The following is a 20,928-nucleotide window of genomic DNA, read 5'->3' as shown; positions in this document are numbered from 1 at the left end:
GTATTTTATTTACCTGAATTTCACAGCAGAAAGATCTGAATTCCTGAGAAGCACATCACAGAAGCACAGGATGTTTTGGGTTGGAAGGGACCTTAAAAATCATCTCTTCCCACCCCTGCCATGGACAGGGACCTTCCACTATCCCAGGCTGCTCCAAGCCCTGTCCAGCCTGGCCTCCTACCCCAAAAGGTAGATCCAAACATTAACCATCAAAGTACCACAGTAAAATACTTGCTTCTGGGTGTTGAAGAATTACAGTAAAACTTGATTGTGTGTGGAAATGTAGAAACTTTACAGCCTGTTCTGTTTTATTCTCAGCAGATATGACTTGTCTGACCCTGGTGCAGAGATCCAAAAAGGTGTGAGGGTGGTCTCACATCAGCAAAGTGGGGCTTGCAAATGGATTCAACACAGGGAAGGGAACCTCCTGTCTCTGGATCACAAAATCCCAGGGTCCCTGAGGCTGGAAAATCCCTGCCAGCCCATGGAGTCCCAGCTGTGCCCAGTGCCCACCTTGTCCCCAGCCCAGAGCACTGAGTGCCACCTCCAGCCCTTCCTGGCACACCTCCAGGGATGGGCACTGCAAAGCTCCCTGGGCAGCCCCTGCCAAGGCCTGAGCACCCTTTCCATGCAGAAATTCCTGATGGTGTCCAAGTTCCTAAAGCATGATACTCTTACAATTTTCTTTTGATCATTCCATGGATTTCCACCAAGGAATCCTGCTAAATCCAGGGATTTTTCCACTGATTCAGATGTACTCAATGGCCACTGCTGAGCCATTCTCTGCCACTGCCACGTGTGGATGAGATGCAAAGCACCCACATTTATGTTGATGGCTGCATTCTCTGCCACTGGGTGTTAGCATCTCTCCAAAGGAGGAAACTAGCTGAAATAACCAATTGTAACCCCTCACCCGTTATTCAGCTTAACAGAGGAGTCTATCCAGGTATGGCAAATCCAGAGAGAGCTTCTCCCTTAGACCAATTTTAAGTCAGTACTTAATTTATTCCTGATTTTTTCTCACAGATCGAGCTGAGTACAAACAATGCAGAAAGACTTGGCAGAAAAAGTCTTTTTTGAGTGTCCTTTCTCCTGGGCTACCCAGTGTTTATTTGATGCTGGCTGTACCAAACAGCTCCTACCCCTCCTGATATTTGGTCAAAGGCTGATGATCTTGGGGGTGTTTTCCAGCCTCAGTAATTCCATATAAAGTGACTCTGCCAAAGACACACGGTGGGTTGGGAAGCTGCTGGCTCTGAATGCTAATGGTGCCTTCACCATAATTAGAGCAAAGGGATCCAGAGCTGCAGCTGTGCTGCTAAGTAGTGTCAGTAGAATTTTGGAAGTCCTAATCCCTCATCTGCCACGGATAATTGTAATGTCTGCATTTTAATCCCAGGATTGTGTTTGGCCATGTGAAGGATGTTACAGCCGGATTTAATTAACAAGTAGGATAAATCCCAACTAAAAGAGTCAGGGGAAACAGGCACCCATCTTATCAGTTCCCTTGGCCTCTGTGGCAGCAGCTTATTATAATTGAAAGTAAAGAGGGCTTTAGGAGAAAGAGGGAGCTGTGGCCCAGATATTTCATTTAGGCAGTGATTATTTTATAGGGTGGCTTTAGAGATCTCTTTATTGAGATAAAGGGTCTGACCTACACGGACTTATCTGCAACCTAAGACATATTGACATTCATCCCCCAAATTACAGGCTGGTGATAATTCCTCCTGTGGCACCAGCAGCTGCTGGACTCAGAGCCCTGGCTGGCAGCAACAGAAGCAGGAGTTGGATGGGGTTTGGGAACCCTTTCCAGAGCTGGATCCAGCTCTTCTCCCTGCTCCCACCCACAGCTCTTGTGAGCACCAGCAGCTCTCAGCAGGTAAGGCAGGAGAAAAGACCAGATGTCACAACCAGGGAACCTTAGCAGTGACACCTGTTTGTCAAAAAAATCCCCCCTGAACTGATGAAGAGGAACTTAGAGGAGACACCACGATTTTGATAGGTTTTATGTAAGCCTTAATACCCGTGCTAAGGTTGCTTTTGCAATCCACCAATACTTTACTTGCAGAAAAATAAACTTTGTGCTAACGAGACCAGGTTTCCAAACTGGATGCAGATCAAGGGGTACGAGCAGACTCCACAACAGCTATCCACAGCAACTTCAAAAAAGGAAAAATTTTTAGGGGACTGCTTTAAAAGTAAATATTTTGCATCAACCTCCACGTTCAAATTCACCAATGTAAATTAACTTGAGAGCCTTTGGGTAAACATGGAGATAGACTCCAATACTTGAGGAAATCGCCAACAATTTCCTTGGATTTTTAAAAGAAGGCTGCAAAATATACCCATTTTGCTATTATTACCCTTAGGTAGTTTACTTTAAAATACTTTTTGCATAACATTCTGTTAAATTGAGCTGGGCCAAATCAAATAATAACAATTAGTAGCTCTGTACTTCTGCTCTTCTGCGGCAGGGTAGGAATTTTGCTAATAATGCCGCGTACTTTTGGATGCAGAGAGATGTATTGAGTCATGATTTTTAAATACCAGTGAAAATCCCACCGAATTACATGGGATTTACTTCCTTCCTGTACACTGCTCCTACCCCTGCTTACCAGGAGAGCTGCATAACTCACTGCTGAGCCAGGCCCACGATGTTAAGAAATGGCTAAAAATGACCTGGCTTTGCTGGCCAGCCCTGGATGCTGGAATGTGTTATGGATCCTGAGGATGGAAAATGCAGCTGAGTACCTGGGAGTATCTCCATCTGTGGCACTTGATGCTGCTTGGTTTAGGCAGGGAGGGCACAATCTTCTGCAGGTGGCTGAGAATGATCTGCTGCACCTCTGCAGGGTCTGAGTCCAGGTGCTGGCTTCCAAAGGTCACAGTGGTGTGCACCACGACCGAGGGCCCAATGTCAGGAGACTCTGGAAGAAAGGAAGGAAGAGGAGAGGTGCTTTTGAAGCATTGCTCATTCATATCTGCCTTCCCCACATGCTGACAATTGTGTCTCTGACCTAGGAGTCAGTAAGAACAAAAATATCCGTGGTACCACTCTGTTTTTCCAGATGGGAAAAAAGCACATGGAATAACAACACAAGGAGGGCAATCTCTGAACCTCTGTCAGGGAGGACAATCTCTGCAACAACCTGGCCTTGGACACTTCCAGGGATCCTGGGGCACCCACAGCTTCTCTGGGCAACCTGTGCCAAGGCCTCACTGTAAAAAAGTTGGGGTTTTTATCTCATCTAAATCAACCCTCCCTCAGTTTAAAACCATCGCCCTTTGTCCTATCACAAAAATTTATTCTCATCTATGAAATCACAGCTCAGGTGCTGACGATGATCCCAGCAGACCTGGAAAGGGCCAGGCTTTGTTACATTTGGGGCTGGCTGCAGGTTGTCTGCAGCAGGTGACTCCTGTCCCCTTAGCATGTTGGCTTGTCGCCTTACAGATGTGGCCTAACAAGCAGCATCCAAGGAATTTGGCTGGATTAGGGGATTTTCGTGTGCCCTGATGAGCAGGATGGAGCAAGGACTCTGTGTGGGTTATGCTGCATTTCAGCTGAGCTGGTTGCTCAATGAAGTGATTCCCTCTCACTCCCTTACCCAGCAACTCCCTCCTTTGGAAGCCTCTCCTGGTTAGACCTTTGTTTGGACTGGCACATTCTTAGAAGAAGATTTTATTTTCAGCAAACGAGTGTTTTCTGACCCAGGAATCCACAAAGAAAGAGGTGGCTGGACACTTGCTGGCCATTCTGGCTGTTAGGCACTGAGCTTGATAAACTCCTTATCTCTGCTGTGCCACTGAAGAAATCTCCAGCTCCTCAAGGCAGAGATGCCCTCTGGGAAGATGACACATTCCAACTTTCCAAAATTATCTCAGGGGTCATCCAAGGGTTACAACCTGGCCTCCAGCAGAAAACTATCCACGGATGTGACAGGCACACATCTCCCACAGGAGTGTTCTCATTTTAAGAGAAAAGTATTGAGTGTTTTTCTTACATTGCTGCCCAAAACCTGAAGCCATAACAGATCCTGATAAAAACCGCGATGCGTTTGCTTCCTGACCCTCAGGGATTTTTAAGCTTCCTAGGGAGATGTGATTTGCCATCTGAACCCCATTGTGGTCCTGGGTAGCAGGAGGGGAAGGGTTTTTGCCACACCAAATAAACCCTGGAAGAAGGAAATGCTCCTGGGTCAGCATGGAGGGCAGCAGAGAAGCTGGACACCTCTGGACATGCTGGAACTGCATCCCTGCTCCCTGGGATGGCTCCTTCACATGGTGCCAAAAGAGAAGTCAATGTGCAGGCCTCATAAACCCTACCTAAAAGTGTAAAAAAGAGCAGTGATCTACTTTACTACACCTAGAAAGCAAGAGAGGTGGAGGGTCACTTTCAAAATGCCACGCTGCTGTTTGGGAGGAGGGCCAGCGAGCTTCCCCAGTTATCCTCAGAAATTCCCAGGGTTCCTAAGGTCCCATATTCTCCCTGGAATAAAATCTACTGTCTGACAAGGCACTTTTGGGAGGAGTCATGGAAAGAAAGGCACTAACGTTTTCACATTCAGAAACCCAGCATCTCATTAGCCTTACCAACAGTTTCTGATTATTTTTCTAAAAGGCAGGCAGGGCTGGCAGAGGATTGCAACACAACTGGCTGCGTAACAAGCAAAAACTTAAAGAGTTCTTTAACTCCTTCATCTTCCTAAAAATTCTTAATTCAGGAAGGAAATGAATCTCTATTTCAAAATTAAAGAGGATTTATACAATGCTTAAAAACCTGTAAGGCAGATCTTCCCTTTAAATTACATAACCCCACAATCCTGGAGCGAAAGAAAGGAACCACTTCCCCTTTGATGTGTCATCTATCTTTAGTCCTCCTGGAATGCAGAGAGATGCAAAGACTGCGGTATTCCAGAAATAATTGATGCTGGAGAATTCCCACTGTCCCCCCCGACCTGGTATAAATATGGATGGGGTGTTTGAGGCAGCCAATCCCACAAAGTGTTTAATATTCATGCACACCACACGGGGAATTCAGCACACGCTTCTGGTGGGCTCTTCCTTACATAACATCACCTCTGCAGGCAGGGATGGGGCTCTGCCCACAGCAGCTGGGATCCCCAGCTGCTGGAAAAAGCCTTCCCTCCTGGAGGCTCCTGATTGCACCAGGAATTGGTGGCATCAGGGAAATTGCTTGATCAAACCCACCCCGCTGCGTGATTACAGCAGCAAGGCCGGGTTGGGTTTCACTGGTGAGACGCCCCCGAGTTGGATGTCTCTGCTTTACTGAGCCAAGGCAGGGACTGCCACGTCTCAGACAAGTGACAAGGACAGTCTGGGCTTCCAGCATCCTTTGCTGTTGGCCTGTGAGGGCTGGACAACCTGCTTTAGGGGAGATGTTATCTGAGTCCCTCAGCAGAAAGCTCACGGGATCATAGAATCAGAAAATGGATTGAGGACCATCCAGCTCCAAACCTCCTGCAGGGGACAACTATCAGCTACAGTTATTTCCTCTGGATCTCTACTGTTCAAGGGTGTTTATGAAAAAGTTGCTGTTTGAAGTGGCAGTGAGGGTGAGATAAGCCCCCATTTACTGTGGATACATCAGGTGAAGAAACACCTGATGTAGAGGTGTTTCTTCTGGAGAAACTAATGGCTTTTGGGGAATGATGACTGCCCTGGAAGATCTCAGCTGCCTCACCCAGCAATTCTGCTTTCTCTGAATATTTACTTTTTGGTTGTCACCATCCTCTTCTTCAGATGAGTCCAAATGATAAGGTTGAAGAACAAAAGAGTGGGAAGAGGATGAGTGGAGTGGAGTTAAAAGGGACAGCAAGGTGCTCCTGTGCCTCCCACTGAAATCTTCTGGAGCGCAGTCAGAAGCACAGGAAGAAAAATGCGGATGCAAAACACTCGCATATGTGCTAAAACAAGCATAAAGGAACTTTTTATTCACGTGTTTTGGTTGCAGGGCTTCACATGTAAATAAATTTCACACTCAACCTCCCTTGCCTGTGCTGTCTAAAGCCTGTCTCCTAGGAAGAGACACACACACACACAATTGGTTCTTCTTGGAAAAATTTGCTCATATAAACAGAACTCTCCCACAATTCCAGGGAAATTTCAGTGAGAAAGGTATGTGTCAACTCTGATGTCCTGGTACCTTCTATACATTTATTAACAATATGCCCCAAATAATGTGCTTTGTACTTGGTTCAATTGCATCTGGAGACAGCAAAGCTGTTTGATAATTCCATCACAGTTCCATATTTGCTGTTCTTTCTGCTGGGGCTTTGAGACCACATGTGCAGAGAGGTGGCGAAAGTATGGGTGAACTCCTCCTTGACACTGGTAAGGATAATATCAGTAGGCCCTACTAACTATCAGATATTTTTTGTTGAACACAACAATGGCAACAGAATCTCAGATGCAAGAATATCTCCAGCTGAACACTGCCAGTAACAAGGTGATAATACCAGAGGAAAAAAGATCACTCTGTATGTGGCTTTCCTTGGCTCTTTTTTCATATATTCACCCAAGTCCCTGCTGGAGAAAGCACGTCAGGGTGGCTACATCCTTATTTTGGCCAGTCCAGCCATTCTTTTGTCAGATCAAGTGGCTAAATTCCTAGGGAAAACAACAAATTTCTGCTTGCACAGAGGGATGGAGAATCTCTCCTACAAGGAAAGGCTGAGTGAGCTGGGATTGTTCTGCCTGGAGAAGGGAAAGCTCTGGAGAGATCTTAGAGCTCCTTCCAGTGCCTAAAGGGGCTCCAGGAGAGCTGGAGAGGGACTGGGGACAAGGGATGGAGGGGCAGGACACAGGGAATGGTTTCCCACTGCCAGAGGGCAGGGATGGATGGGATATTGGAAGGAATTGTTCCCTGGCAGGGTGGGCAGGCCCTGGTACAGGGTGCCCAGAGCAGCTGTGGCTGCCCCTGGATCCCTGGCAGTGCCCAAGGCCAGGCTGGACAGGTGCAAAGTGTCCCTGCCCATGGCAGGGGGTGGAACTTTGTGTCTTTAAGGTCCCTTGTAAGCCAAACCATGCTGGTGACTCTAACTGGTCTGCAAGTGTTTTCTCTTGAGCTATTCTATGCCACCCCACTCCTGGTAGGTGAAACACATTTAATAAATAAAACACACACTTCCTCAGCTGCCATCCTCCAGAAAGACAGGAGAAGGCTCTGTCTTGGGGGATATTCTCCAAGCACGTGCAGCCATTGCAGGGACTCTCCCCGATGACAAGAGCAGCCTGGCTAACTCTGAACTGGGCTGAGCAGCTCCAGTTATCCCAGTCATTCTTGCCTCCAAGCCTTGAGGAAAGAGCAGGAGTTGTGGAGTAACGGGTGACGGGAGACAAACTGGCGAGTGTTTAAACAAAGGAACCCCAGCTCTTTCTTGGAATAGCAACATTTTGAAGTCTCCAATCCCCTGACACTGGTTTTATAAACGCAGTAACATAAACCATGTGCTGGGGGCTGATTTTCCAAGGGCCGGCCCGCTCTCATTGTGTGCTTCACTACAGGCCAGCAGTGACATAAAACGCCATCCGCCGCAGCCTGGAGTTAAACACTCGCTCTGTTCAGAGCAGCAACACTCAATTAAACAGCATTTCTCATGCTCTACACCCTCCATTGTGACTGTGTTTAAGGGAAATAATGGGAGCACTGACCTATATTGCGCTTCTCGTTATCGATGGAGATGAAGCGTACGCAGGGATTATCAGTGATGTACTGAGCAGCCCAGGGGACACCAATCCCTGTCCCAGCCTCATAAAACAGTCCCAGGGCGTAGCGGGATGAGTAGCTCACAGATTCCAGTTGCTGCTTTTGACTTTCATTAATTACTGTGAAAAAGAGGGAAAAAAAAAATAAAAGAAAGAAAATCAGACAATCCCTTCTCCGCTCAGAACATTAAATATGGGAATGCTGCAGTTAAGCTGATTATTCCTTCCTGAAAATGACCAGACTGCTAAAACTAAGAATTTAATGTTAAGCCTAGTGCTTTGTAGTATTTTTTTTTTTTTTCTGGGACACCTCTTCATGAAGTTTTAATGGTGTATTATGTGTCCTTCACACACGACCCTCCCACAGCTGCTGGGGGTTCATCTCCCAGCTGTCCCTTACTTGCTTCTGACTTGAAACTTTGATGATTTTGGTGACTTTTTGTCTCAAAGGGTGAATAAATAGCAATAAAATGCTTGGGTTGCCTCAAGGACATCAAGTAAATGGTCGTATGGCTCGACAAGCACCAAAATGACTTCACATATCAACAAAATGAACTCAGAGCCTCTTGAACCTCTGGGGAAAAGAGCCCTGTGACTTCTGTGCTGCAATTCAAATGAATGAAGAAAACTGCACTTCAGCCTACAAAAGGTTCATAGTGAAGTTCAGCTCCTTCAGCTGAAGGAATTTTAAAGCAGTTTAGAAAATTTCAGAGCAAGCATGAATCCTAATTCCTCCCCATGATTAACTCTTCTATCTTCTAATTACAGCAAGATCTGCTTTTTGCTGCAATTTCGTAATCTTCATAAAAAGCTGCACAAAGTAGCATTAGCCCCACGGTGAGCATTCAAATACTATTTAATTTCATGGCACAGGGAAATCCACCAGCTTGGCTAATTGTGGAGTTCAGTTCCATGACTGAGTGGATGTCCAAGGCTCCTGTGAGCTGGAGCAGCACACAGAGACAACAGTTCAGCTGGTGTTGTATGAAGAAAGGAGCACCCCACCCCACAGTGGGTCAGGCTGACCAAACTCATTCAGGGGCTCCTGGTGGGTCTTCCCCACCAGCCTGACTTAATGCCCAGCACACCAGAGGATCACAAGTCAGGTTCCACCTCAAATCCCACCAGAAACCCACACTGAAATGTCCCCAAGGGAAAAAAAAAAACAAAACCAAAAAACCCTGAAAAAACTTGTGGAGTTTTTTGCACACTTTCCCCACAAATACACTGGGGAACAGAGAAATGGGGAGAGCAGAAGGAAGCACTGACCAAGCCACAAAAGCTGGGGAGAGGAAAGGAGGAGAAACAGGCACCTGGCAGTGGAGGAAGCAGGACTGGCTGAGCACGAAGGGCTTTGAAGAAGCTCCCTTTCCCTCTCCAGTTCTCCCTCCCAGAAGGAGCTGAGGGGTCCAGCTGCCTCTCACCCCTGCACTCAGATCTTTCCAGGGAGGATTTACTCCAAGGTCACGCTGCTTTCTTCCTCCCCTGGGACCCAGGGCTCCTGGGTGCCATGCCAAAGGCCCGGAGCAGCCTGGCACGCCCCAGGCAGGGCACTGGCTTCCTTCCCAAATTTCTGTGCTGCTCAAAGGCTGACCCAGGCTCTGGCAGGACTGTCCCCTGCAGGCTGTCACCTCCATCCTCTCCCACAGCTCCCCTGCAGCTCCTGCAGCCCTCAGGGATGGATTTCATGGCTTGGAGGGGAAGGCAGGGATTAAGCAGGGCTGTGGGGCAGGCTGGAGGGCTGCCCTGGAGGAAAGGATGCCAGCAGGAAAGGACCTTGCACATCCCTCCCTGCTGGAAGTGTTCCCTGGCCCAAGTTCTCATGAGCTTAACGTGGTGCCAGCATCCAGGAACATCCTGGGGCTCTTCTCCAAGCTCCAGCACTGATTTCCCTGGGGCTTGTCCCAGTTCCTCCTGGCAGACCCCAGGAGCCCATCCAGGGAGCAGAGCTGCTGCTGAACACACGAAACACAGCCCAGGGGACAGACCTCAGCCAGAAGCCACCCCCTGTCCCCTTTCAGGAAGGAGCTGTGCCCAGCTGGGCTCCCAGGTGTCCATCACCAGCAGGCTCCTTCCTACAGGCACCACAAACAACCACACTGCACTGCTGTGCTCCAAAAGAACAGAAAAGTCCTATAAACAAGCAAATGTGAAGTTGTAACATCCCATCTAGGACACCACCCTTTGTTCAGGTTGCTCTGGCTACTCCGTTTCCCTTGGGGAAAGGGACATGAACAAAACCCCCTCCAAATTCTCCATGAAGGAGCTGAGCTTCCCTGCTCCTCAGGGTGGGAATGTGCTCCAGGTTCATTACAGGGAGCCCCTGAGCAGGCACAACCTTCACAACATTCAGTGCTGCCAGAGCTGGGGTGGCCAGCTGGCTCTGAAGCACTTTTTTGGAGCCCCACCATGTCCTTATGGAGCTGCCTCACCAGCTACAGAGCTTCAGGATGTGCCAGGGGTCATCAGGGTGGAGGCTGCACAGCTGGATTGAGGATAAACTGAGATTTTGTCAGGTGTAAACAGACCCCTGCCCATGGTGCTTGGCCAGGGGATGGTGGGGAAGTGCAGGAAGGAAGGAAATGAGCCCAGCTGAGCAGGCCAGGAGAGGAGAGAAGAGGGAAGGCAGGCAGCTCCAGGGCTGGCACTTCCAGATCCAAGGGCTGTGAACAGCCAGGGCAGCTCGTTCCTAGTGGCCAGGGAAGGAACAGCCTGGGGGAGAAGTGACTTTTCCAAGCCTTGAGGAGATGGGATAACAGCCAGGCTGAGGCCAGGCGCTGCAGTGCCCGGTGCCTGCAGGTGTTTGGGGACAGTGACAGGCTGCTCACCTGGTGACATGTGAACCCCAGAGACACTGAGGAGCTCACAAAGCATCCCTGAGGCTGGAAAATCCCTGCCAGCCCATGAAATCCACCCTGTGCCAATGCCCACCTTGTCCCCAGCCCAGAGCACTGAGTGCCACCTTCCTGGCACACCTGCAGGGATGGGCACTGCAAAGCTCCCTGGGCAGCCCCTGCCAAGGCCTGAGCACCCTTTCTGTGCAAAAAGGTTCCTCCACACTCAGCCCTGCCCTGTCCCAGGCTAAGCCAGAGCTGGGAGGGAACCTGCAGGCTGCAAGGAGGGCCCTGGAGGCCTGGCCAGGCTCAGGGCAGCTGTCCCAGGGCATCCCTGGGGATGGGGATCCCCCAGCACCCATCCCAGGGCTGCTCCCCTGGGGCTGGCTGCGGGTTTTCTGTGCCCCAGCTGTGCCTCTGGTCTCTTTCTGACCACACCATAAACCAGAACTGACTAAAACCCATCATCCTCAACAGTCAGCTCTACACCCCAAAATTTGAAAGTGCGTTAATTCAATTACTGATGCGTGTTTGCCAGCTAATTTCTTTCACTACTGCTCAGGTTCTTCAAAAAAAAAAAAAAACAAAAAAAAATCTGTGGTTCACTGGGTTCTAAGCAGCTGCACATTTACCAAATCGAGGAAGTTTTTATAGCTTGAGAAGACAGGCAAGAAAGTGACGTCAGATTTGAAATCCAGCAACAAAAAAAGCTGAGCTATGTGCAAAAACAAAGCTAAGAGTTGTAGGATTGAGGTTTTTCCCCTGCTCCATCCATTATGCATTTCAGCAAGGCCAACAAGTTGATCTAAGGACATGGAGAGAACCTTCATTTTGAATTTCCATACTTTTATTGGTTTAAATGAAAACCAGACTGTTGTTTTAACGCTGGGTATGAAACCACAAAATAACTATTAATTTTTCCCCTTCCAACAAAAACGGTTAAGATGATTTTAATAACATTTTGGAAAAAAAAAAAACAACAAAACAACCCTAGCTTTCAGAACACAGAATTGCCCAGCACACAGCCATAGTGATATTTTTAAAGCAATGCATGAAGACATGAAAATCTTGTATTTTCCACTGCAAGCCTCAGCTACAGCTGCACTGCGAGCGCCACTGAAGTGAGTGTCCTCTGGAGATTTCATCACATCAAAGCAAGGGCCATGTATACTTTATTTGCTGTTTCTGCAGACACTGACAGCAGAGTGGATTACTTATCTGTAACACTCAATAAATACAGCCAGGGCCTTTTATCTGCTGTTCCAGGGCTTTAATGTCACCTCGCTGCCTCCCTGGCGCTGTGGGAAGGAGAGGACCCAGAGATGCCATCAGGGCCAGCAGCACAGAGCAGAGCCAAGGCTGGAGCTGGCAGGCTGGGAGCACGGGCACCGTGCCATCCAGGAGGGAGCCCAGCCTCCCACCACAGAGCCAGGGAGGCAAAAATAAACCCAGCTGCTCCAGCAGCCAGGAACTTACTGGGGCGATCACGGTTTCACCCTGGGCTTTTTTACTCTTTCTGCCAGAAAGTGCAGGAGGAGGCTGCAATGTTACAGAATCACAGAGTGGTTTGGGTTGGAAGGGACCTTAAAAATCATCTCTGCCATGGGCAGGGACACCTTCCACCATCACAGGCTGCTCCCAGCCCCATCCAGCCTGGCCTTGGGCACTGCCAGGGATCCAGGGGCAGCCACAGCTGCTCTGGGCACCCTGTGCCAGGCCTGCCCACCCTGCCAGGGAACAATTCCTAATTCCCAATATCCCATCCATTCCTGTCCTCTGGCAGTCTGAAGCCACCCTGCTCTGCAGAGAGGCACTGCAGGAGTGCCCAGTGCATCCCTCACCAGCAGCTCGTGGCAATTCTCAGAGGCTCCAGCAAGGGCTGGGCTCCCAAACTGCACCTTTGGGCAAGCAGAGATGGGCAAGAGCCACCAGGGCTCAGTGCAGGGCTCAGGCTGCTGGGGGCAGGGAGAAACCACTGCAGGGCTGCAGGGAAAAGCAGATGCTACGACGCGAGGTGTATTTAAAAGAACACTTGTTTTGGAAAGTTTCACTATTGCTAATTCAGTACTGCTAAAAGCTTGTGGGGACTCAGGTCCCCGTGAAGTCACCCCATGACATCAGAGCTCAGCTGGGACGCCTGGAGGCAGCTCTTGCATGACCCCAAGGGCGTGTGGGCAAACTTGGGCAGAGGAACCAAGATCCTGGTTGGAAAGGCTTCCAGGGATGAGAGGGAAAACCCTCACTTTGTTCCACCAGCCAGTCTTGCCGAGTGGCAGAGGGGATTTTGCACCCTGACAATCAGCAGCTCCAAAAAAGGGTAACAAACAGCCAGAACTATCTTCTGCTTTAGTGCACAGCAGCTACTGCCTGGAATGCTCAAAATCACTTATTAAGGTATTGCCAAGGTGACTAAATCTAGAGCTAATAGACATGACCAGCCACCAAAGCAGTAAGGGGAAAAAAACCCTTTGGCAGTACTTTGAAGGAATGAAAGTGCTATTAAAACTGCAAAATATGAGGATGCTGGACTTTTTACTTCAGGAGAAGATGGTTCTTTTTCATCTTAACTTCTTTCACTGTAAACTTCTTATTCTAATAATTCCATTTTGACAGGAATAGCATTAGAACCTGGCTTTAACTTTGTGACTTTGTCACTGCCCAGCCACCCTGCAGCTTCCAGCACCTGAAACCCTCCACCTTCTTCACTTTTTGTCCCACTTGATCTCAGTGACCACCTGCCACTCTCACAGCTATGCCCTCACTAACCCCACCACTAACCCTATGCCCCAAAAGGTTTTGTGGTTTCCTTAGACTGCTCTGCTTAAGATTTTACTTGCAGCAAATCCCCACGCATCACTCAGCCTCAGCTGCTGACAGGGCATCTGTGAGTGCCCAGTGACCACCACGGCCCTAAAAGCTGAAAAGGAAACTGTGGTTAAACGGCTACAGAGATATTTTCAGCTCAGGTATCAAGTTGAGGGATCTCCAGAGATTCACCCAGCAGAATGGGCAGCTCACATAATATCTGCAGGGACAGTTTATTGTCAGAGTCTCGGGTTTAGTGCTGCTGGAATGGCTCCTGAGGTATTAAAGAGTCTCTTTTTCCCCAGCCCTGTGACCAAAGAAGAAGCCGAGATGCGTCGGTTCTGCTCTTCAAGGTTGTTTATTTCTCCTTATCTATAACATTCTCTGTCTGACCTGCTGAGCTCTGTCCAGCAGGTTGGTTCATGGCACGCTGACCACCCTTGGGGTGGTGTTAACATTTTATACTAAGAACTATGTGTACTTTATTTACAATAATTTTCTATCACCTATCACCTATGTTAGACAGTCTGCCTCTAAACCAATCCAAAGTGTCACCATCACAGCAGAAGATGGAGAACAAGAAGAAGGGCAGAACATGCCCAGATTCCTCCATCTTGCCTCTTGAACCCCTATTCTAAAAACCCCAAAATTTTACTTTCTCATCCTGTGACAAATTCACTATCAGTCTACCTAAACTCTCGTGGCTTGTATCTTCACACAAAGCTGGTGATTTTCTCCATGGGTTAAAATCAAAGGTACAGGTGTTTTTGACTCCGTGCCAAGGTCTCTGAGCCCCCTGCCGGGGTCTGGAGCCCTCCAGGGCAGCCAGAGGAACATCCTGGGTTCCATCACCACAGCTCTGCTCGGGAGGTGACAGGCTGGCACACTGTCACAACCTTCACACACCAACGCCTCCCTGCACGGCCGCCCCTCCCTGGCCAGCAGAGACCTCTCCAGAGGCAGGAGCTGCTGCCCTGAGCTCCCCAGCTGCGTGGGGACAAAGGACAGCCCTTGCAGGCCACGCTCTCAGCAGTGGCCATGCCACTGGCCCTGTGCCACCGCGCTGGCCGCAGCCTGTTCCTGCTGCGCTCTGCGTAGGAGGGAGCAGAGGTTGTGGGAAAGGCTTCGGTTTTAATCCAGCTGCCTTATCAAACAGCTCAGAAATTTGTTGGTTTTTTTATTTTTTAAAAAGGCAGCGTAACAGTTAAAGCCAGCCATGGCCGTGCCTGCACTGAAATGGTCACTAAATACAGTTATTGCTGTGATATTCTTCCCGCTGCTGGGATAATCCTGCTGGGATCCAGCACGTCCCTCACCCCTGTATGTGTTTGCAACAATAAGGACCTAAATAATTACTTCAAATCACAGCAGCCCTGGCTCACTTGGCACAAAGCTTCATTACCTCAAGTCTGTGGCACATGAAGGAAAGGCACATTTAGAAATGTAGATGATGAAGAGGAAAAGAGATGCTGGGGGAGAAAAAGGCAGCACAACGTAGTTTTTTATGAAGTTTCTGATTTTGAGAACTAAGCTTGCATAACTGTCCAGCAGCTGCTCTTGATGAGATTATTGGGAATTCACAGAATCACAGGAGAGCTGGGGCTGAAGGCACCTCTGGAGATGATCCAGTGCAGACAGGGTCACCTGGAGCAGGTGACACAGCAGCACTTCCAGGGGAGCTTGGGATGGATCCAGAGAGATGGACCCACACCCTGCCCAGGCAGCTCTGCCGCCCTCATGGAAAAAAGTTCTGCCTCGTGTTGAGGTGGAACTTCCTGTGTTTAAGTTTATGGCCATTGCTCCTTGTCCTCAGCATTTCACTCAGCATTAAACTAAAACCTTGCATTTTCACAAGAAACATTTCCATTCGTCTCCTGCACAAGCCCACGAGGTCAAGGCGACTTCTGAACAAACAGAGAAATGGAACTGCACCTTTCCTAGAACAGGGGCAAAGCTGGCACAGGGGCTGAGAGCCACCCACTCCTGGCTCCTGCAGGAAGGACAAAAACATTTTAAAAAAATTAAAAAGAAAAGAGGAGGGATGAGGAACCAGCGGAGAAGCTCCATGGCATCTTTGCCAAACACTTCAATGCTCAACTCATATTTTAAAAAAACCAACAAACCAGCTCTGTTATCCAAAGCAATAATATTTTTTGTTACTTTTAATAGACAATTCAATTTTTTAATTTGGCAAACCACTATCCTCCATCCCCGATTCCACATTTTTACCCTGCATTACACCCAGCCAAGGAGCTCCACACTGCTCTCTTCAGCCAGCATGCTCACTCTCAGGTGGTTCAATGCACATGCTGACATCACATTCACATTTCCTTGTGTTTGTATTCATGAAGAAAAGAACTTTTCAGCCTGGTTACTTGGAGGACTGAGCTGTGAGGGCAGAGGCTGACTCTCAACCCAAAATCTGGTGGTGCAATGCCCACACACCACAGCATGGAAATGCAGCTCCCCGTGGGTTACAGCATCCATGGTTTAGATCCAAAATTAATGACAGTTGAAAATATGAACCTCTGCTAAGCTTCCACCCTGGGAGGAACAGGATTTGACATTTATAAGCAAGTAGAACTAAAGGAGAAGACAATAACTGAGTGTTTCTCACCATCCAAACCCTTCCTGTGGTCACAGCACAACCTGCCTGGGGAAAGGAAGCCAGTCCTGCCGTGGTTCAAAATGCCCAAATTTCAGCTGGGAGATTTCTTCCAGTTTTGTTTGGCTGTGCAGCCTCCAGTACAGAGTAACTCCTTCCAGCAAGGAATTAAGATCCCCAGATTTTTCCAGGAGATTTTGGGCATGCCTGGAAATTAGATTCACTTAGAAAGAACCCTGAGAAATTAGTCAATAAAGCCCAAATTAAAAATATAATGCATGTGTACACTCCACTTCCTGCTTGGTAAGCATTTAGAGGGAGATGTAGATGATACATATGGCAGATTAGCAGGACTGCAAATCCAGTTTCCATACAAAACCACATTTTTAGTGTGTTATTCTCACAGAGCCCACTAGTTCCTGTGGCTGGCACTGATGTTGACAGAAACCAAAAACATCTTTGAGAAAATCTGATTTAGTCAGGGATTTCTACATAGATATAAGACCTTACCTTTGAGGTAAGAGACTTGGAAAAAGTCTGGCTATAAAAATAAAGCTCATTGTCACATTTCCCCCAGATTAATCTGCAAATTAATTTGCAGAAGTTACTCTGCAACTTGATGTAGGAAGGAAGCTCCTCTAAGTCCTCTGTAATGACAGGGCACAGCAGGAAGATGAAACTGGATTAATTTGCAAATTAAGCTTCCTTCCTACATCAAGTTACAAAGTACTACACACAGTTCTGGTACTCTCTGGTGCCAAAACGTAAAAGCTCATTACTTACATAATCACCATCATAAAACATTTAGCAAATAACTTCTTCACCTACTGTACACAGCATTGAGCTGAATAATAAAGCCAGGAGGATTTATTTTCTTTAAATATTCCACCAGTTGCTGAAATAGCATTAAAAGCTTTTCAAGGCAATGAAGCAAGAGGTTGGATTATTGCTCCGTGCTGTGACTCAGGCAGAAGAAACACATAAATAAATTGAATCAGATCTGCCTGATGTTTGTGGTTTCTGGGCTGCAGCAAGACCCTAAAGGCCTGTAGGGCTGGGACACAGCAACTGGGATTCTCCCACAAGGTCCCAGTAAAGGCAGACTCCTGGAAACCCTTCCCTGTTTCCCAGCTCACATCAAGCCCTGCAAAGCAATACCAGGCAGTGCAATGCAGCTTCACAATATCAGACACCAAAGCTATTTCCATTTAAATAAGAACTGGAGGAAAATGCTTTCAGGCATTAATTATTGAGGAAGGATTCAGCTGGCCTCTGGAAATTTCCACTTAAGATGAGGTATTAACATATTTTCTTCTCTTTTTCAAGTGCATCTGGTTCATTACCAGGAGGATGCAGAAGGAAGGAATACACAGGGTAGAGCTGTGCACATAAAAAGTCAAAGAAAGTGCATTCAACTTTGAAAAGAACCCCCTTGGGGTGACTTTTGGGGGATTTTTACCTCTGAGCCACCTGGATGGCACCTCTGGAGCTCCTGGAATGCAGGAACCTGCACAGGAGCCACCTCCTTTCCTCCCACGCTGACTGCACCACGGCCACCTTCCCAAGGCACAGCTTTTCTGCTGCTAAAACTGAATGGTGATGTTCTTCCTCCTGATGCTGTGGGAACCACCAACCCCACTCCTCCTCAAAAGGCAGAGCTGAAGTGGAAGGCACAGCCAAGAAGATAATTTGCTGCCATCCCCTCCTCCCTGACAGTCCAGCTGTGGTTCCCATGTGGTTTTTGCTGGTAAGGAGAGGCTGTGTTAAACACTGAAGGATCTGTCTGCTGCCTTACTTAGTGAAGAAAAATGCTTGCTGGGGAACTAAATGACCTTGCACATCTGTAGAGAAATTCTGGATGCCTGTTCTACTGTTCATTCTCAGTGTTAAGCTTTGTTTTCTCAATTCATCATAAACAGCCTCCCTTTTTTGATATTATTAATGAATATCAAAAGTTTCTATCTGTCACACAGTTCAGCTTAAATGCTTCCAGGCTGCTTCTCCTCCTTCCAGGGGTTTGGCCTGAAGTTGCCTCTGTATTTTACCATCCTCAGATGGGTCCTCTACCAGCTCTGCTCATTTCCACCCCCTCCTGACCAGAACCTCAGTGCATGCTGATGGGGATTTTGCAATCTTGAAGTAAGCTGGACACTTGACTTCCCTAAGAGATGCAAAATGAATGGTACAAATGAAAATAGGATTTAGTATGGGGTTTTTTTTATTAAATCTGCAAAGAATGATCCCCTTATGGAGGTGATTCCTTACAGGAAATACCTTATCAGCTACCCAATCTATCCTGCTTCCACCACAGGAAAGCACAGACCAGTATGAAAGCAAAGAAAGGGGGGAAAAAATGCAGCACAGAACAAATCCCAAAGAGAAAAGGGGTTTGAAGGCAGTCTTGGTATAGAAGGCTGAGAGAGCTGGGATTGTTGAGCCTGGAGAGAAGATTTGGGGTGACCAAATTGTGACCTTGCAGGGCCTGGAGGAGCTGACAAAAAACACAGAGAGAGACTGTGCAAGGGATGGAGGGACAGGACACAGGGAATGGGTTCAAATTGCCAAAGGACAGGGATGGATGGGATATTGGGAATTAGGAATTGTTCCCTGGCAGGGTGGGCAGGCCCTGGCACAGGGTGCCCAGAGCAGCTGTGGCTGCCCCTGGATCCCTGGCAGTGCCCAAGGCCAGGCTGGACTTTGGACCTTGGAGCAGCCTGGGACAGTGGAAGGTGTCCCTGCCATGGCAGGGGTGGCACTGGGTGGGCTTTAAGGTCCTTCCAACTCCTTAAAGTTCTACTTCTCTGTGACAATCCTGAAGCCCCCCAGGAGGGCAGAGTAGCAGCAAGAATATTTTTCCCCCATCTGATAAAGTTCTGTGCTCTCCCTTGGATGGGTGAGCTGGAAACTCACAAAATATCAAATCCCACTGTTCCTTCCACCTGCTGTGGAACATGTGAAAGGCAAAAGGATGACAAAGTCACCAGAGAGAAAGGCAGGAAAGACACTGGCACAGGGACATGCTGGTGGTGCTAGAAAATTCATGACAAATCACACGTAAATATTTGCAAAAAAAAACCCTAAAAAACTAAATTATATTTGCAGGAAGTCTGTGATTTTCTACTGTTGGGAGAAATCTCATCACTGAAGCACTGAATCCATTTAAATGTAATTTAAACTCCCAGTGAGGCTTTCAAGCTTCCAAAGGCATACAAATTATTTCAGAGGGCAAATTCTCATCCTGCTAAGACACAGCCAAGAGAGCTGAGCTTGGTTTGTCAACACCTGCAAGACAAGCAGGAGGGAGGTGCAGTAGGCTTAAAGGGAAGAAAGCAGGGGATAAGAGAGGTGACACAAGGCAAAACACTCATTTCCCTCCTCATCACCAGAGAAAACAAATATTTCCTTCATATAATCCACCACAATTGTGCCTGTGCAAACACAAAACTCCACTACCTGGCACTAGAAGCTTTCTGATGATCATCTTTTGCCTAATCACATCCAATAGCTCCCTGTCTCAATTAATTCACCCCAAACACCTTTTTTCCCTTTTTTTTTTCTTTTTTTTTGTGCCTATCTGCCTTACCAGTACTTCAGGGGCTTATGGGGAAGGAAATAAAGCCATAAAGTTTATTCTTTCAAGAGGAAAATACAACTCTTCTGAAGAGAAAAGTTGTTATAAAACCTAGTAGCTAATGAGAAAGTTTATTTTTAGGAGGTTTCTGCACTGTATTAATTAGTCCAGGAGAATCTGGGACACACAATTTCAGGAATCCTCATCCTGAGATAAAACTACATAACACTGGAGCATCACAGGGCTGGGGATCTTCATAATCACGTCACAAACATCCACAGATCCAAATTTGGATGGAATTTAAAGTTTAACATTCATAATATTGTGTACAGGATGATAATAATAAAAAAAAATCAAATCCATTTACTTTCCTCTGAGAATTATCTAAGCAGTCTTACAAAGCAAATCCTCCTGCTGGGGAAGAAGAAGCTTTTGGACAATGGAAAATGCCAGGACTTCACAACTGCCAGCCTGGACAGACATTTCCTGCAGGAAGAAATTCTCATCCATCACATCTTTTACCCTTTTCATGACTCTCATCTCCTCTAAAAATGGCCCTGACAAACCTTTCCTTTTTTAAACCCACACCAAGTCCATATGAACTACCAGAACTGTGAAAAACACAATAAACCTCCTCACAGAAATCAAGAGACAGAAATCAAGGATATAAAATGCCACTTTGGATTACACGTGCCACACTGACACAGTCCACAGACAGAGCACACCTGAAATTTGGGGCTTTTGTTTTATTCTGGATGGTTTTTAAACAAATAAATTGTGGCCATATTTCTTTCTAGGATTTATTTTGCTCCTTTTTTTTGCCTTTTTTTTTTTCTTTTTTTCTTTTTTTTTTTTTTTTTTCCCTGCAGCTGAATTAGTTCTAGACTTTCTGGACCTTTCCTGCCAGAAGTTCTAATAAAGTAAAGACTGAAAAGCTGAAACAAACAGTTTTATCCTTTTGCTATTTTTAGAAGCCCATTTGAATTCTTATGTGCATATTTCAGTAACTAAAAGGGCAAGGGAGAGGGGAAAACATAATTTCTGATGTGTTCCAGCACTGCAAACGAAGTGGATACAAAGGGATAGGCAGGAGAGAAAAGGGAAAAACTGGGACTGGATGAAGGAGCAGGGAAAGAAGCAAAAGGGCAGATGAGAAAACCAAGGCAGTGTGTACAGAGGAAAAATAACTTTAAATGCAAGGCAACAAGACAGGAGGAAAAGACAACAAAATATACAGTAGAGGTGATGGATTTACAAACAAAAAAAGTTTCAAACTTTTAGAGAAGAGTTTTCAAAAAGCAAGTGAAAAATGAATTAATGGAAATCCGAACCAAAGGAGGAAAACACAGAACTGAGGTTTCCAGAGGGAGGCAGCCCAGAAGGAA

At 47.1% G+C, this 20,928-nt stretch overlaps 1 protein-coding gene across 8 annotated transcripts in view; it reads right to left on the bottom strand.

Annotated features, from left to right (window-relative positions):
- The window catches only part of RNLS (renalase, FAD dependent amine oxidase), an 83,273-nt gene that overhangs the window by 32,398 nt on the left and 29,947 nt on the right, over nt 1-20,928 (bottom strand). For 7 of the 8 annotated variants that reach the window (XM_064429895.1, XM_064429897.1, XM_064429899.1 and 4 more), the window contains 2 exons: nt 7,675-7,848; nt 2,752-2,927 (listed from right to left, as the gene is read on the bottom strand). In XM_064429895.1, the coding sequence (XP_064285965.1) occupies nt 2,752-2,927; nt 7,675-7,848 (350 nt within the window). The remainder of the gene's footprint in view (nt 1-2,751; nt 2,928-7,674; nt 7,849-20,928) is intronic. The other variant, XM_064429900.1, reaches the window with a different exon arrangement.

Source organism: Passer domesticus, chromosome 8 (assembly GCF_036417665.1).
Source record: "Passer domesticus isolate bPasDom1 chromosome 8, bPasDom1.hap1, whole genome shotgun sequence".
NCBI classification, from domain to species: domain Eukaryota; kingdom Metazoa; phylum Chordata; class Aves; order Passeriformes; family Passeridae; genus Passer; species Passer domesticus.
Note: the sequence above shows the minus strand (reverse complement) of the source record. Positions and strands in the feature narration are given on the sequence as shown.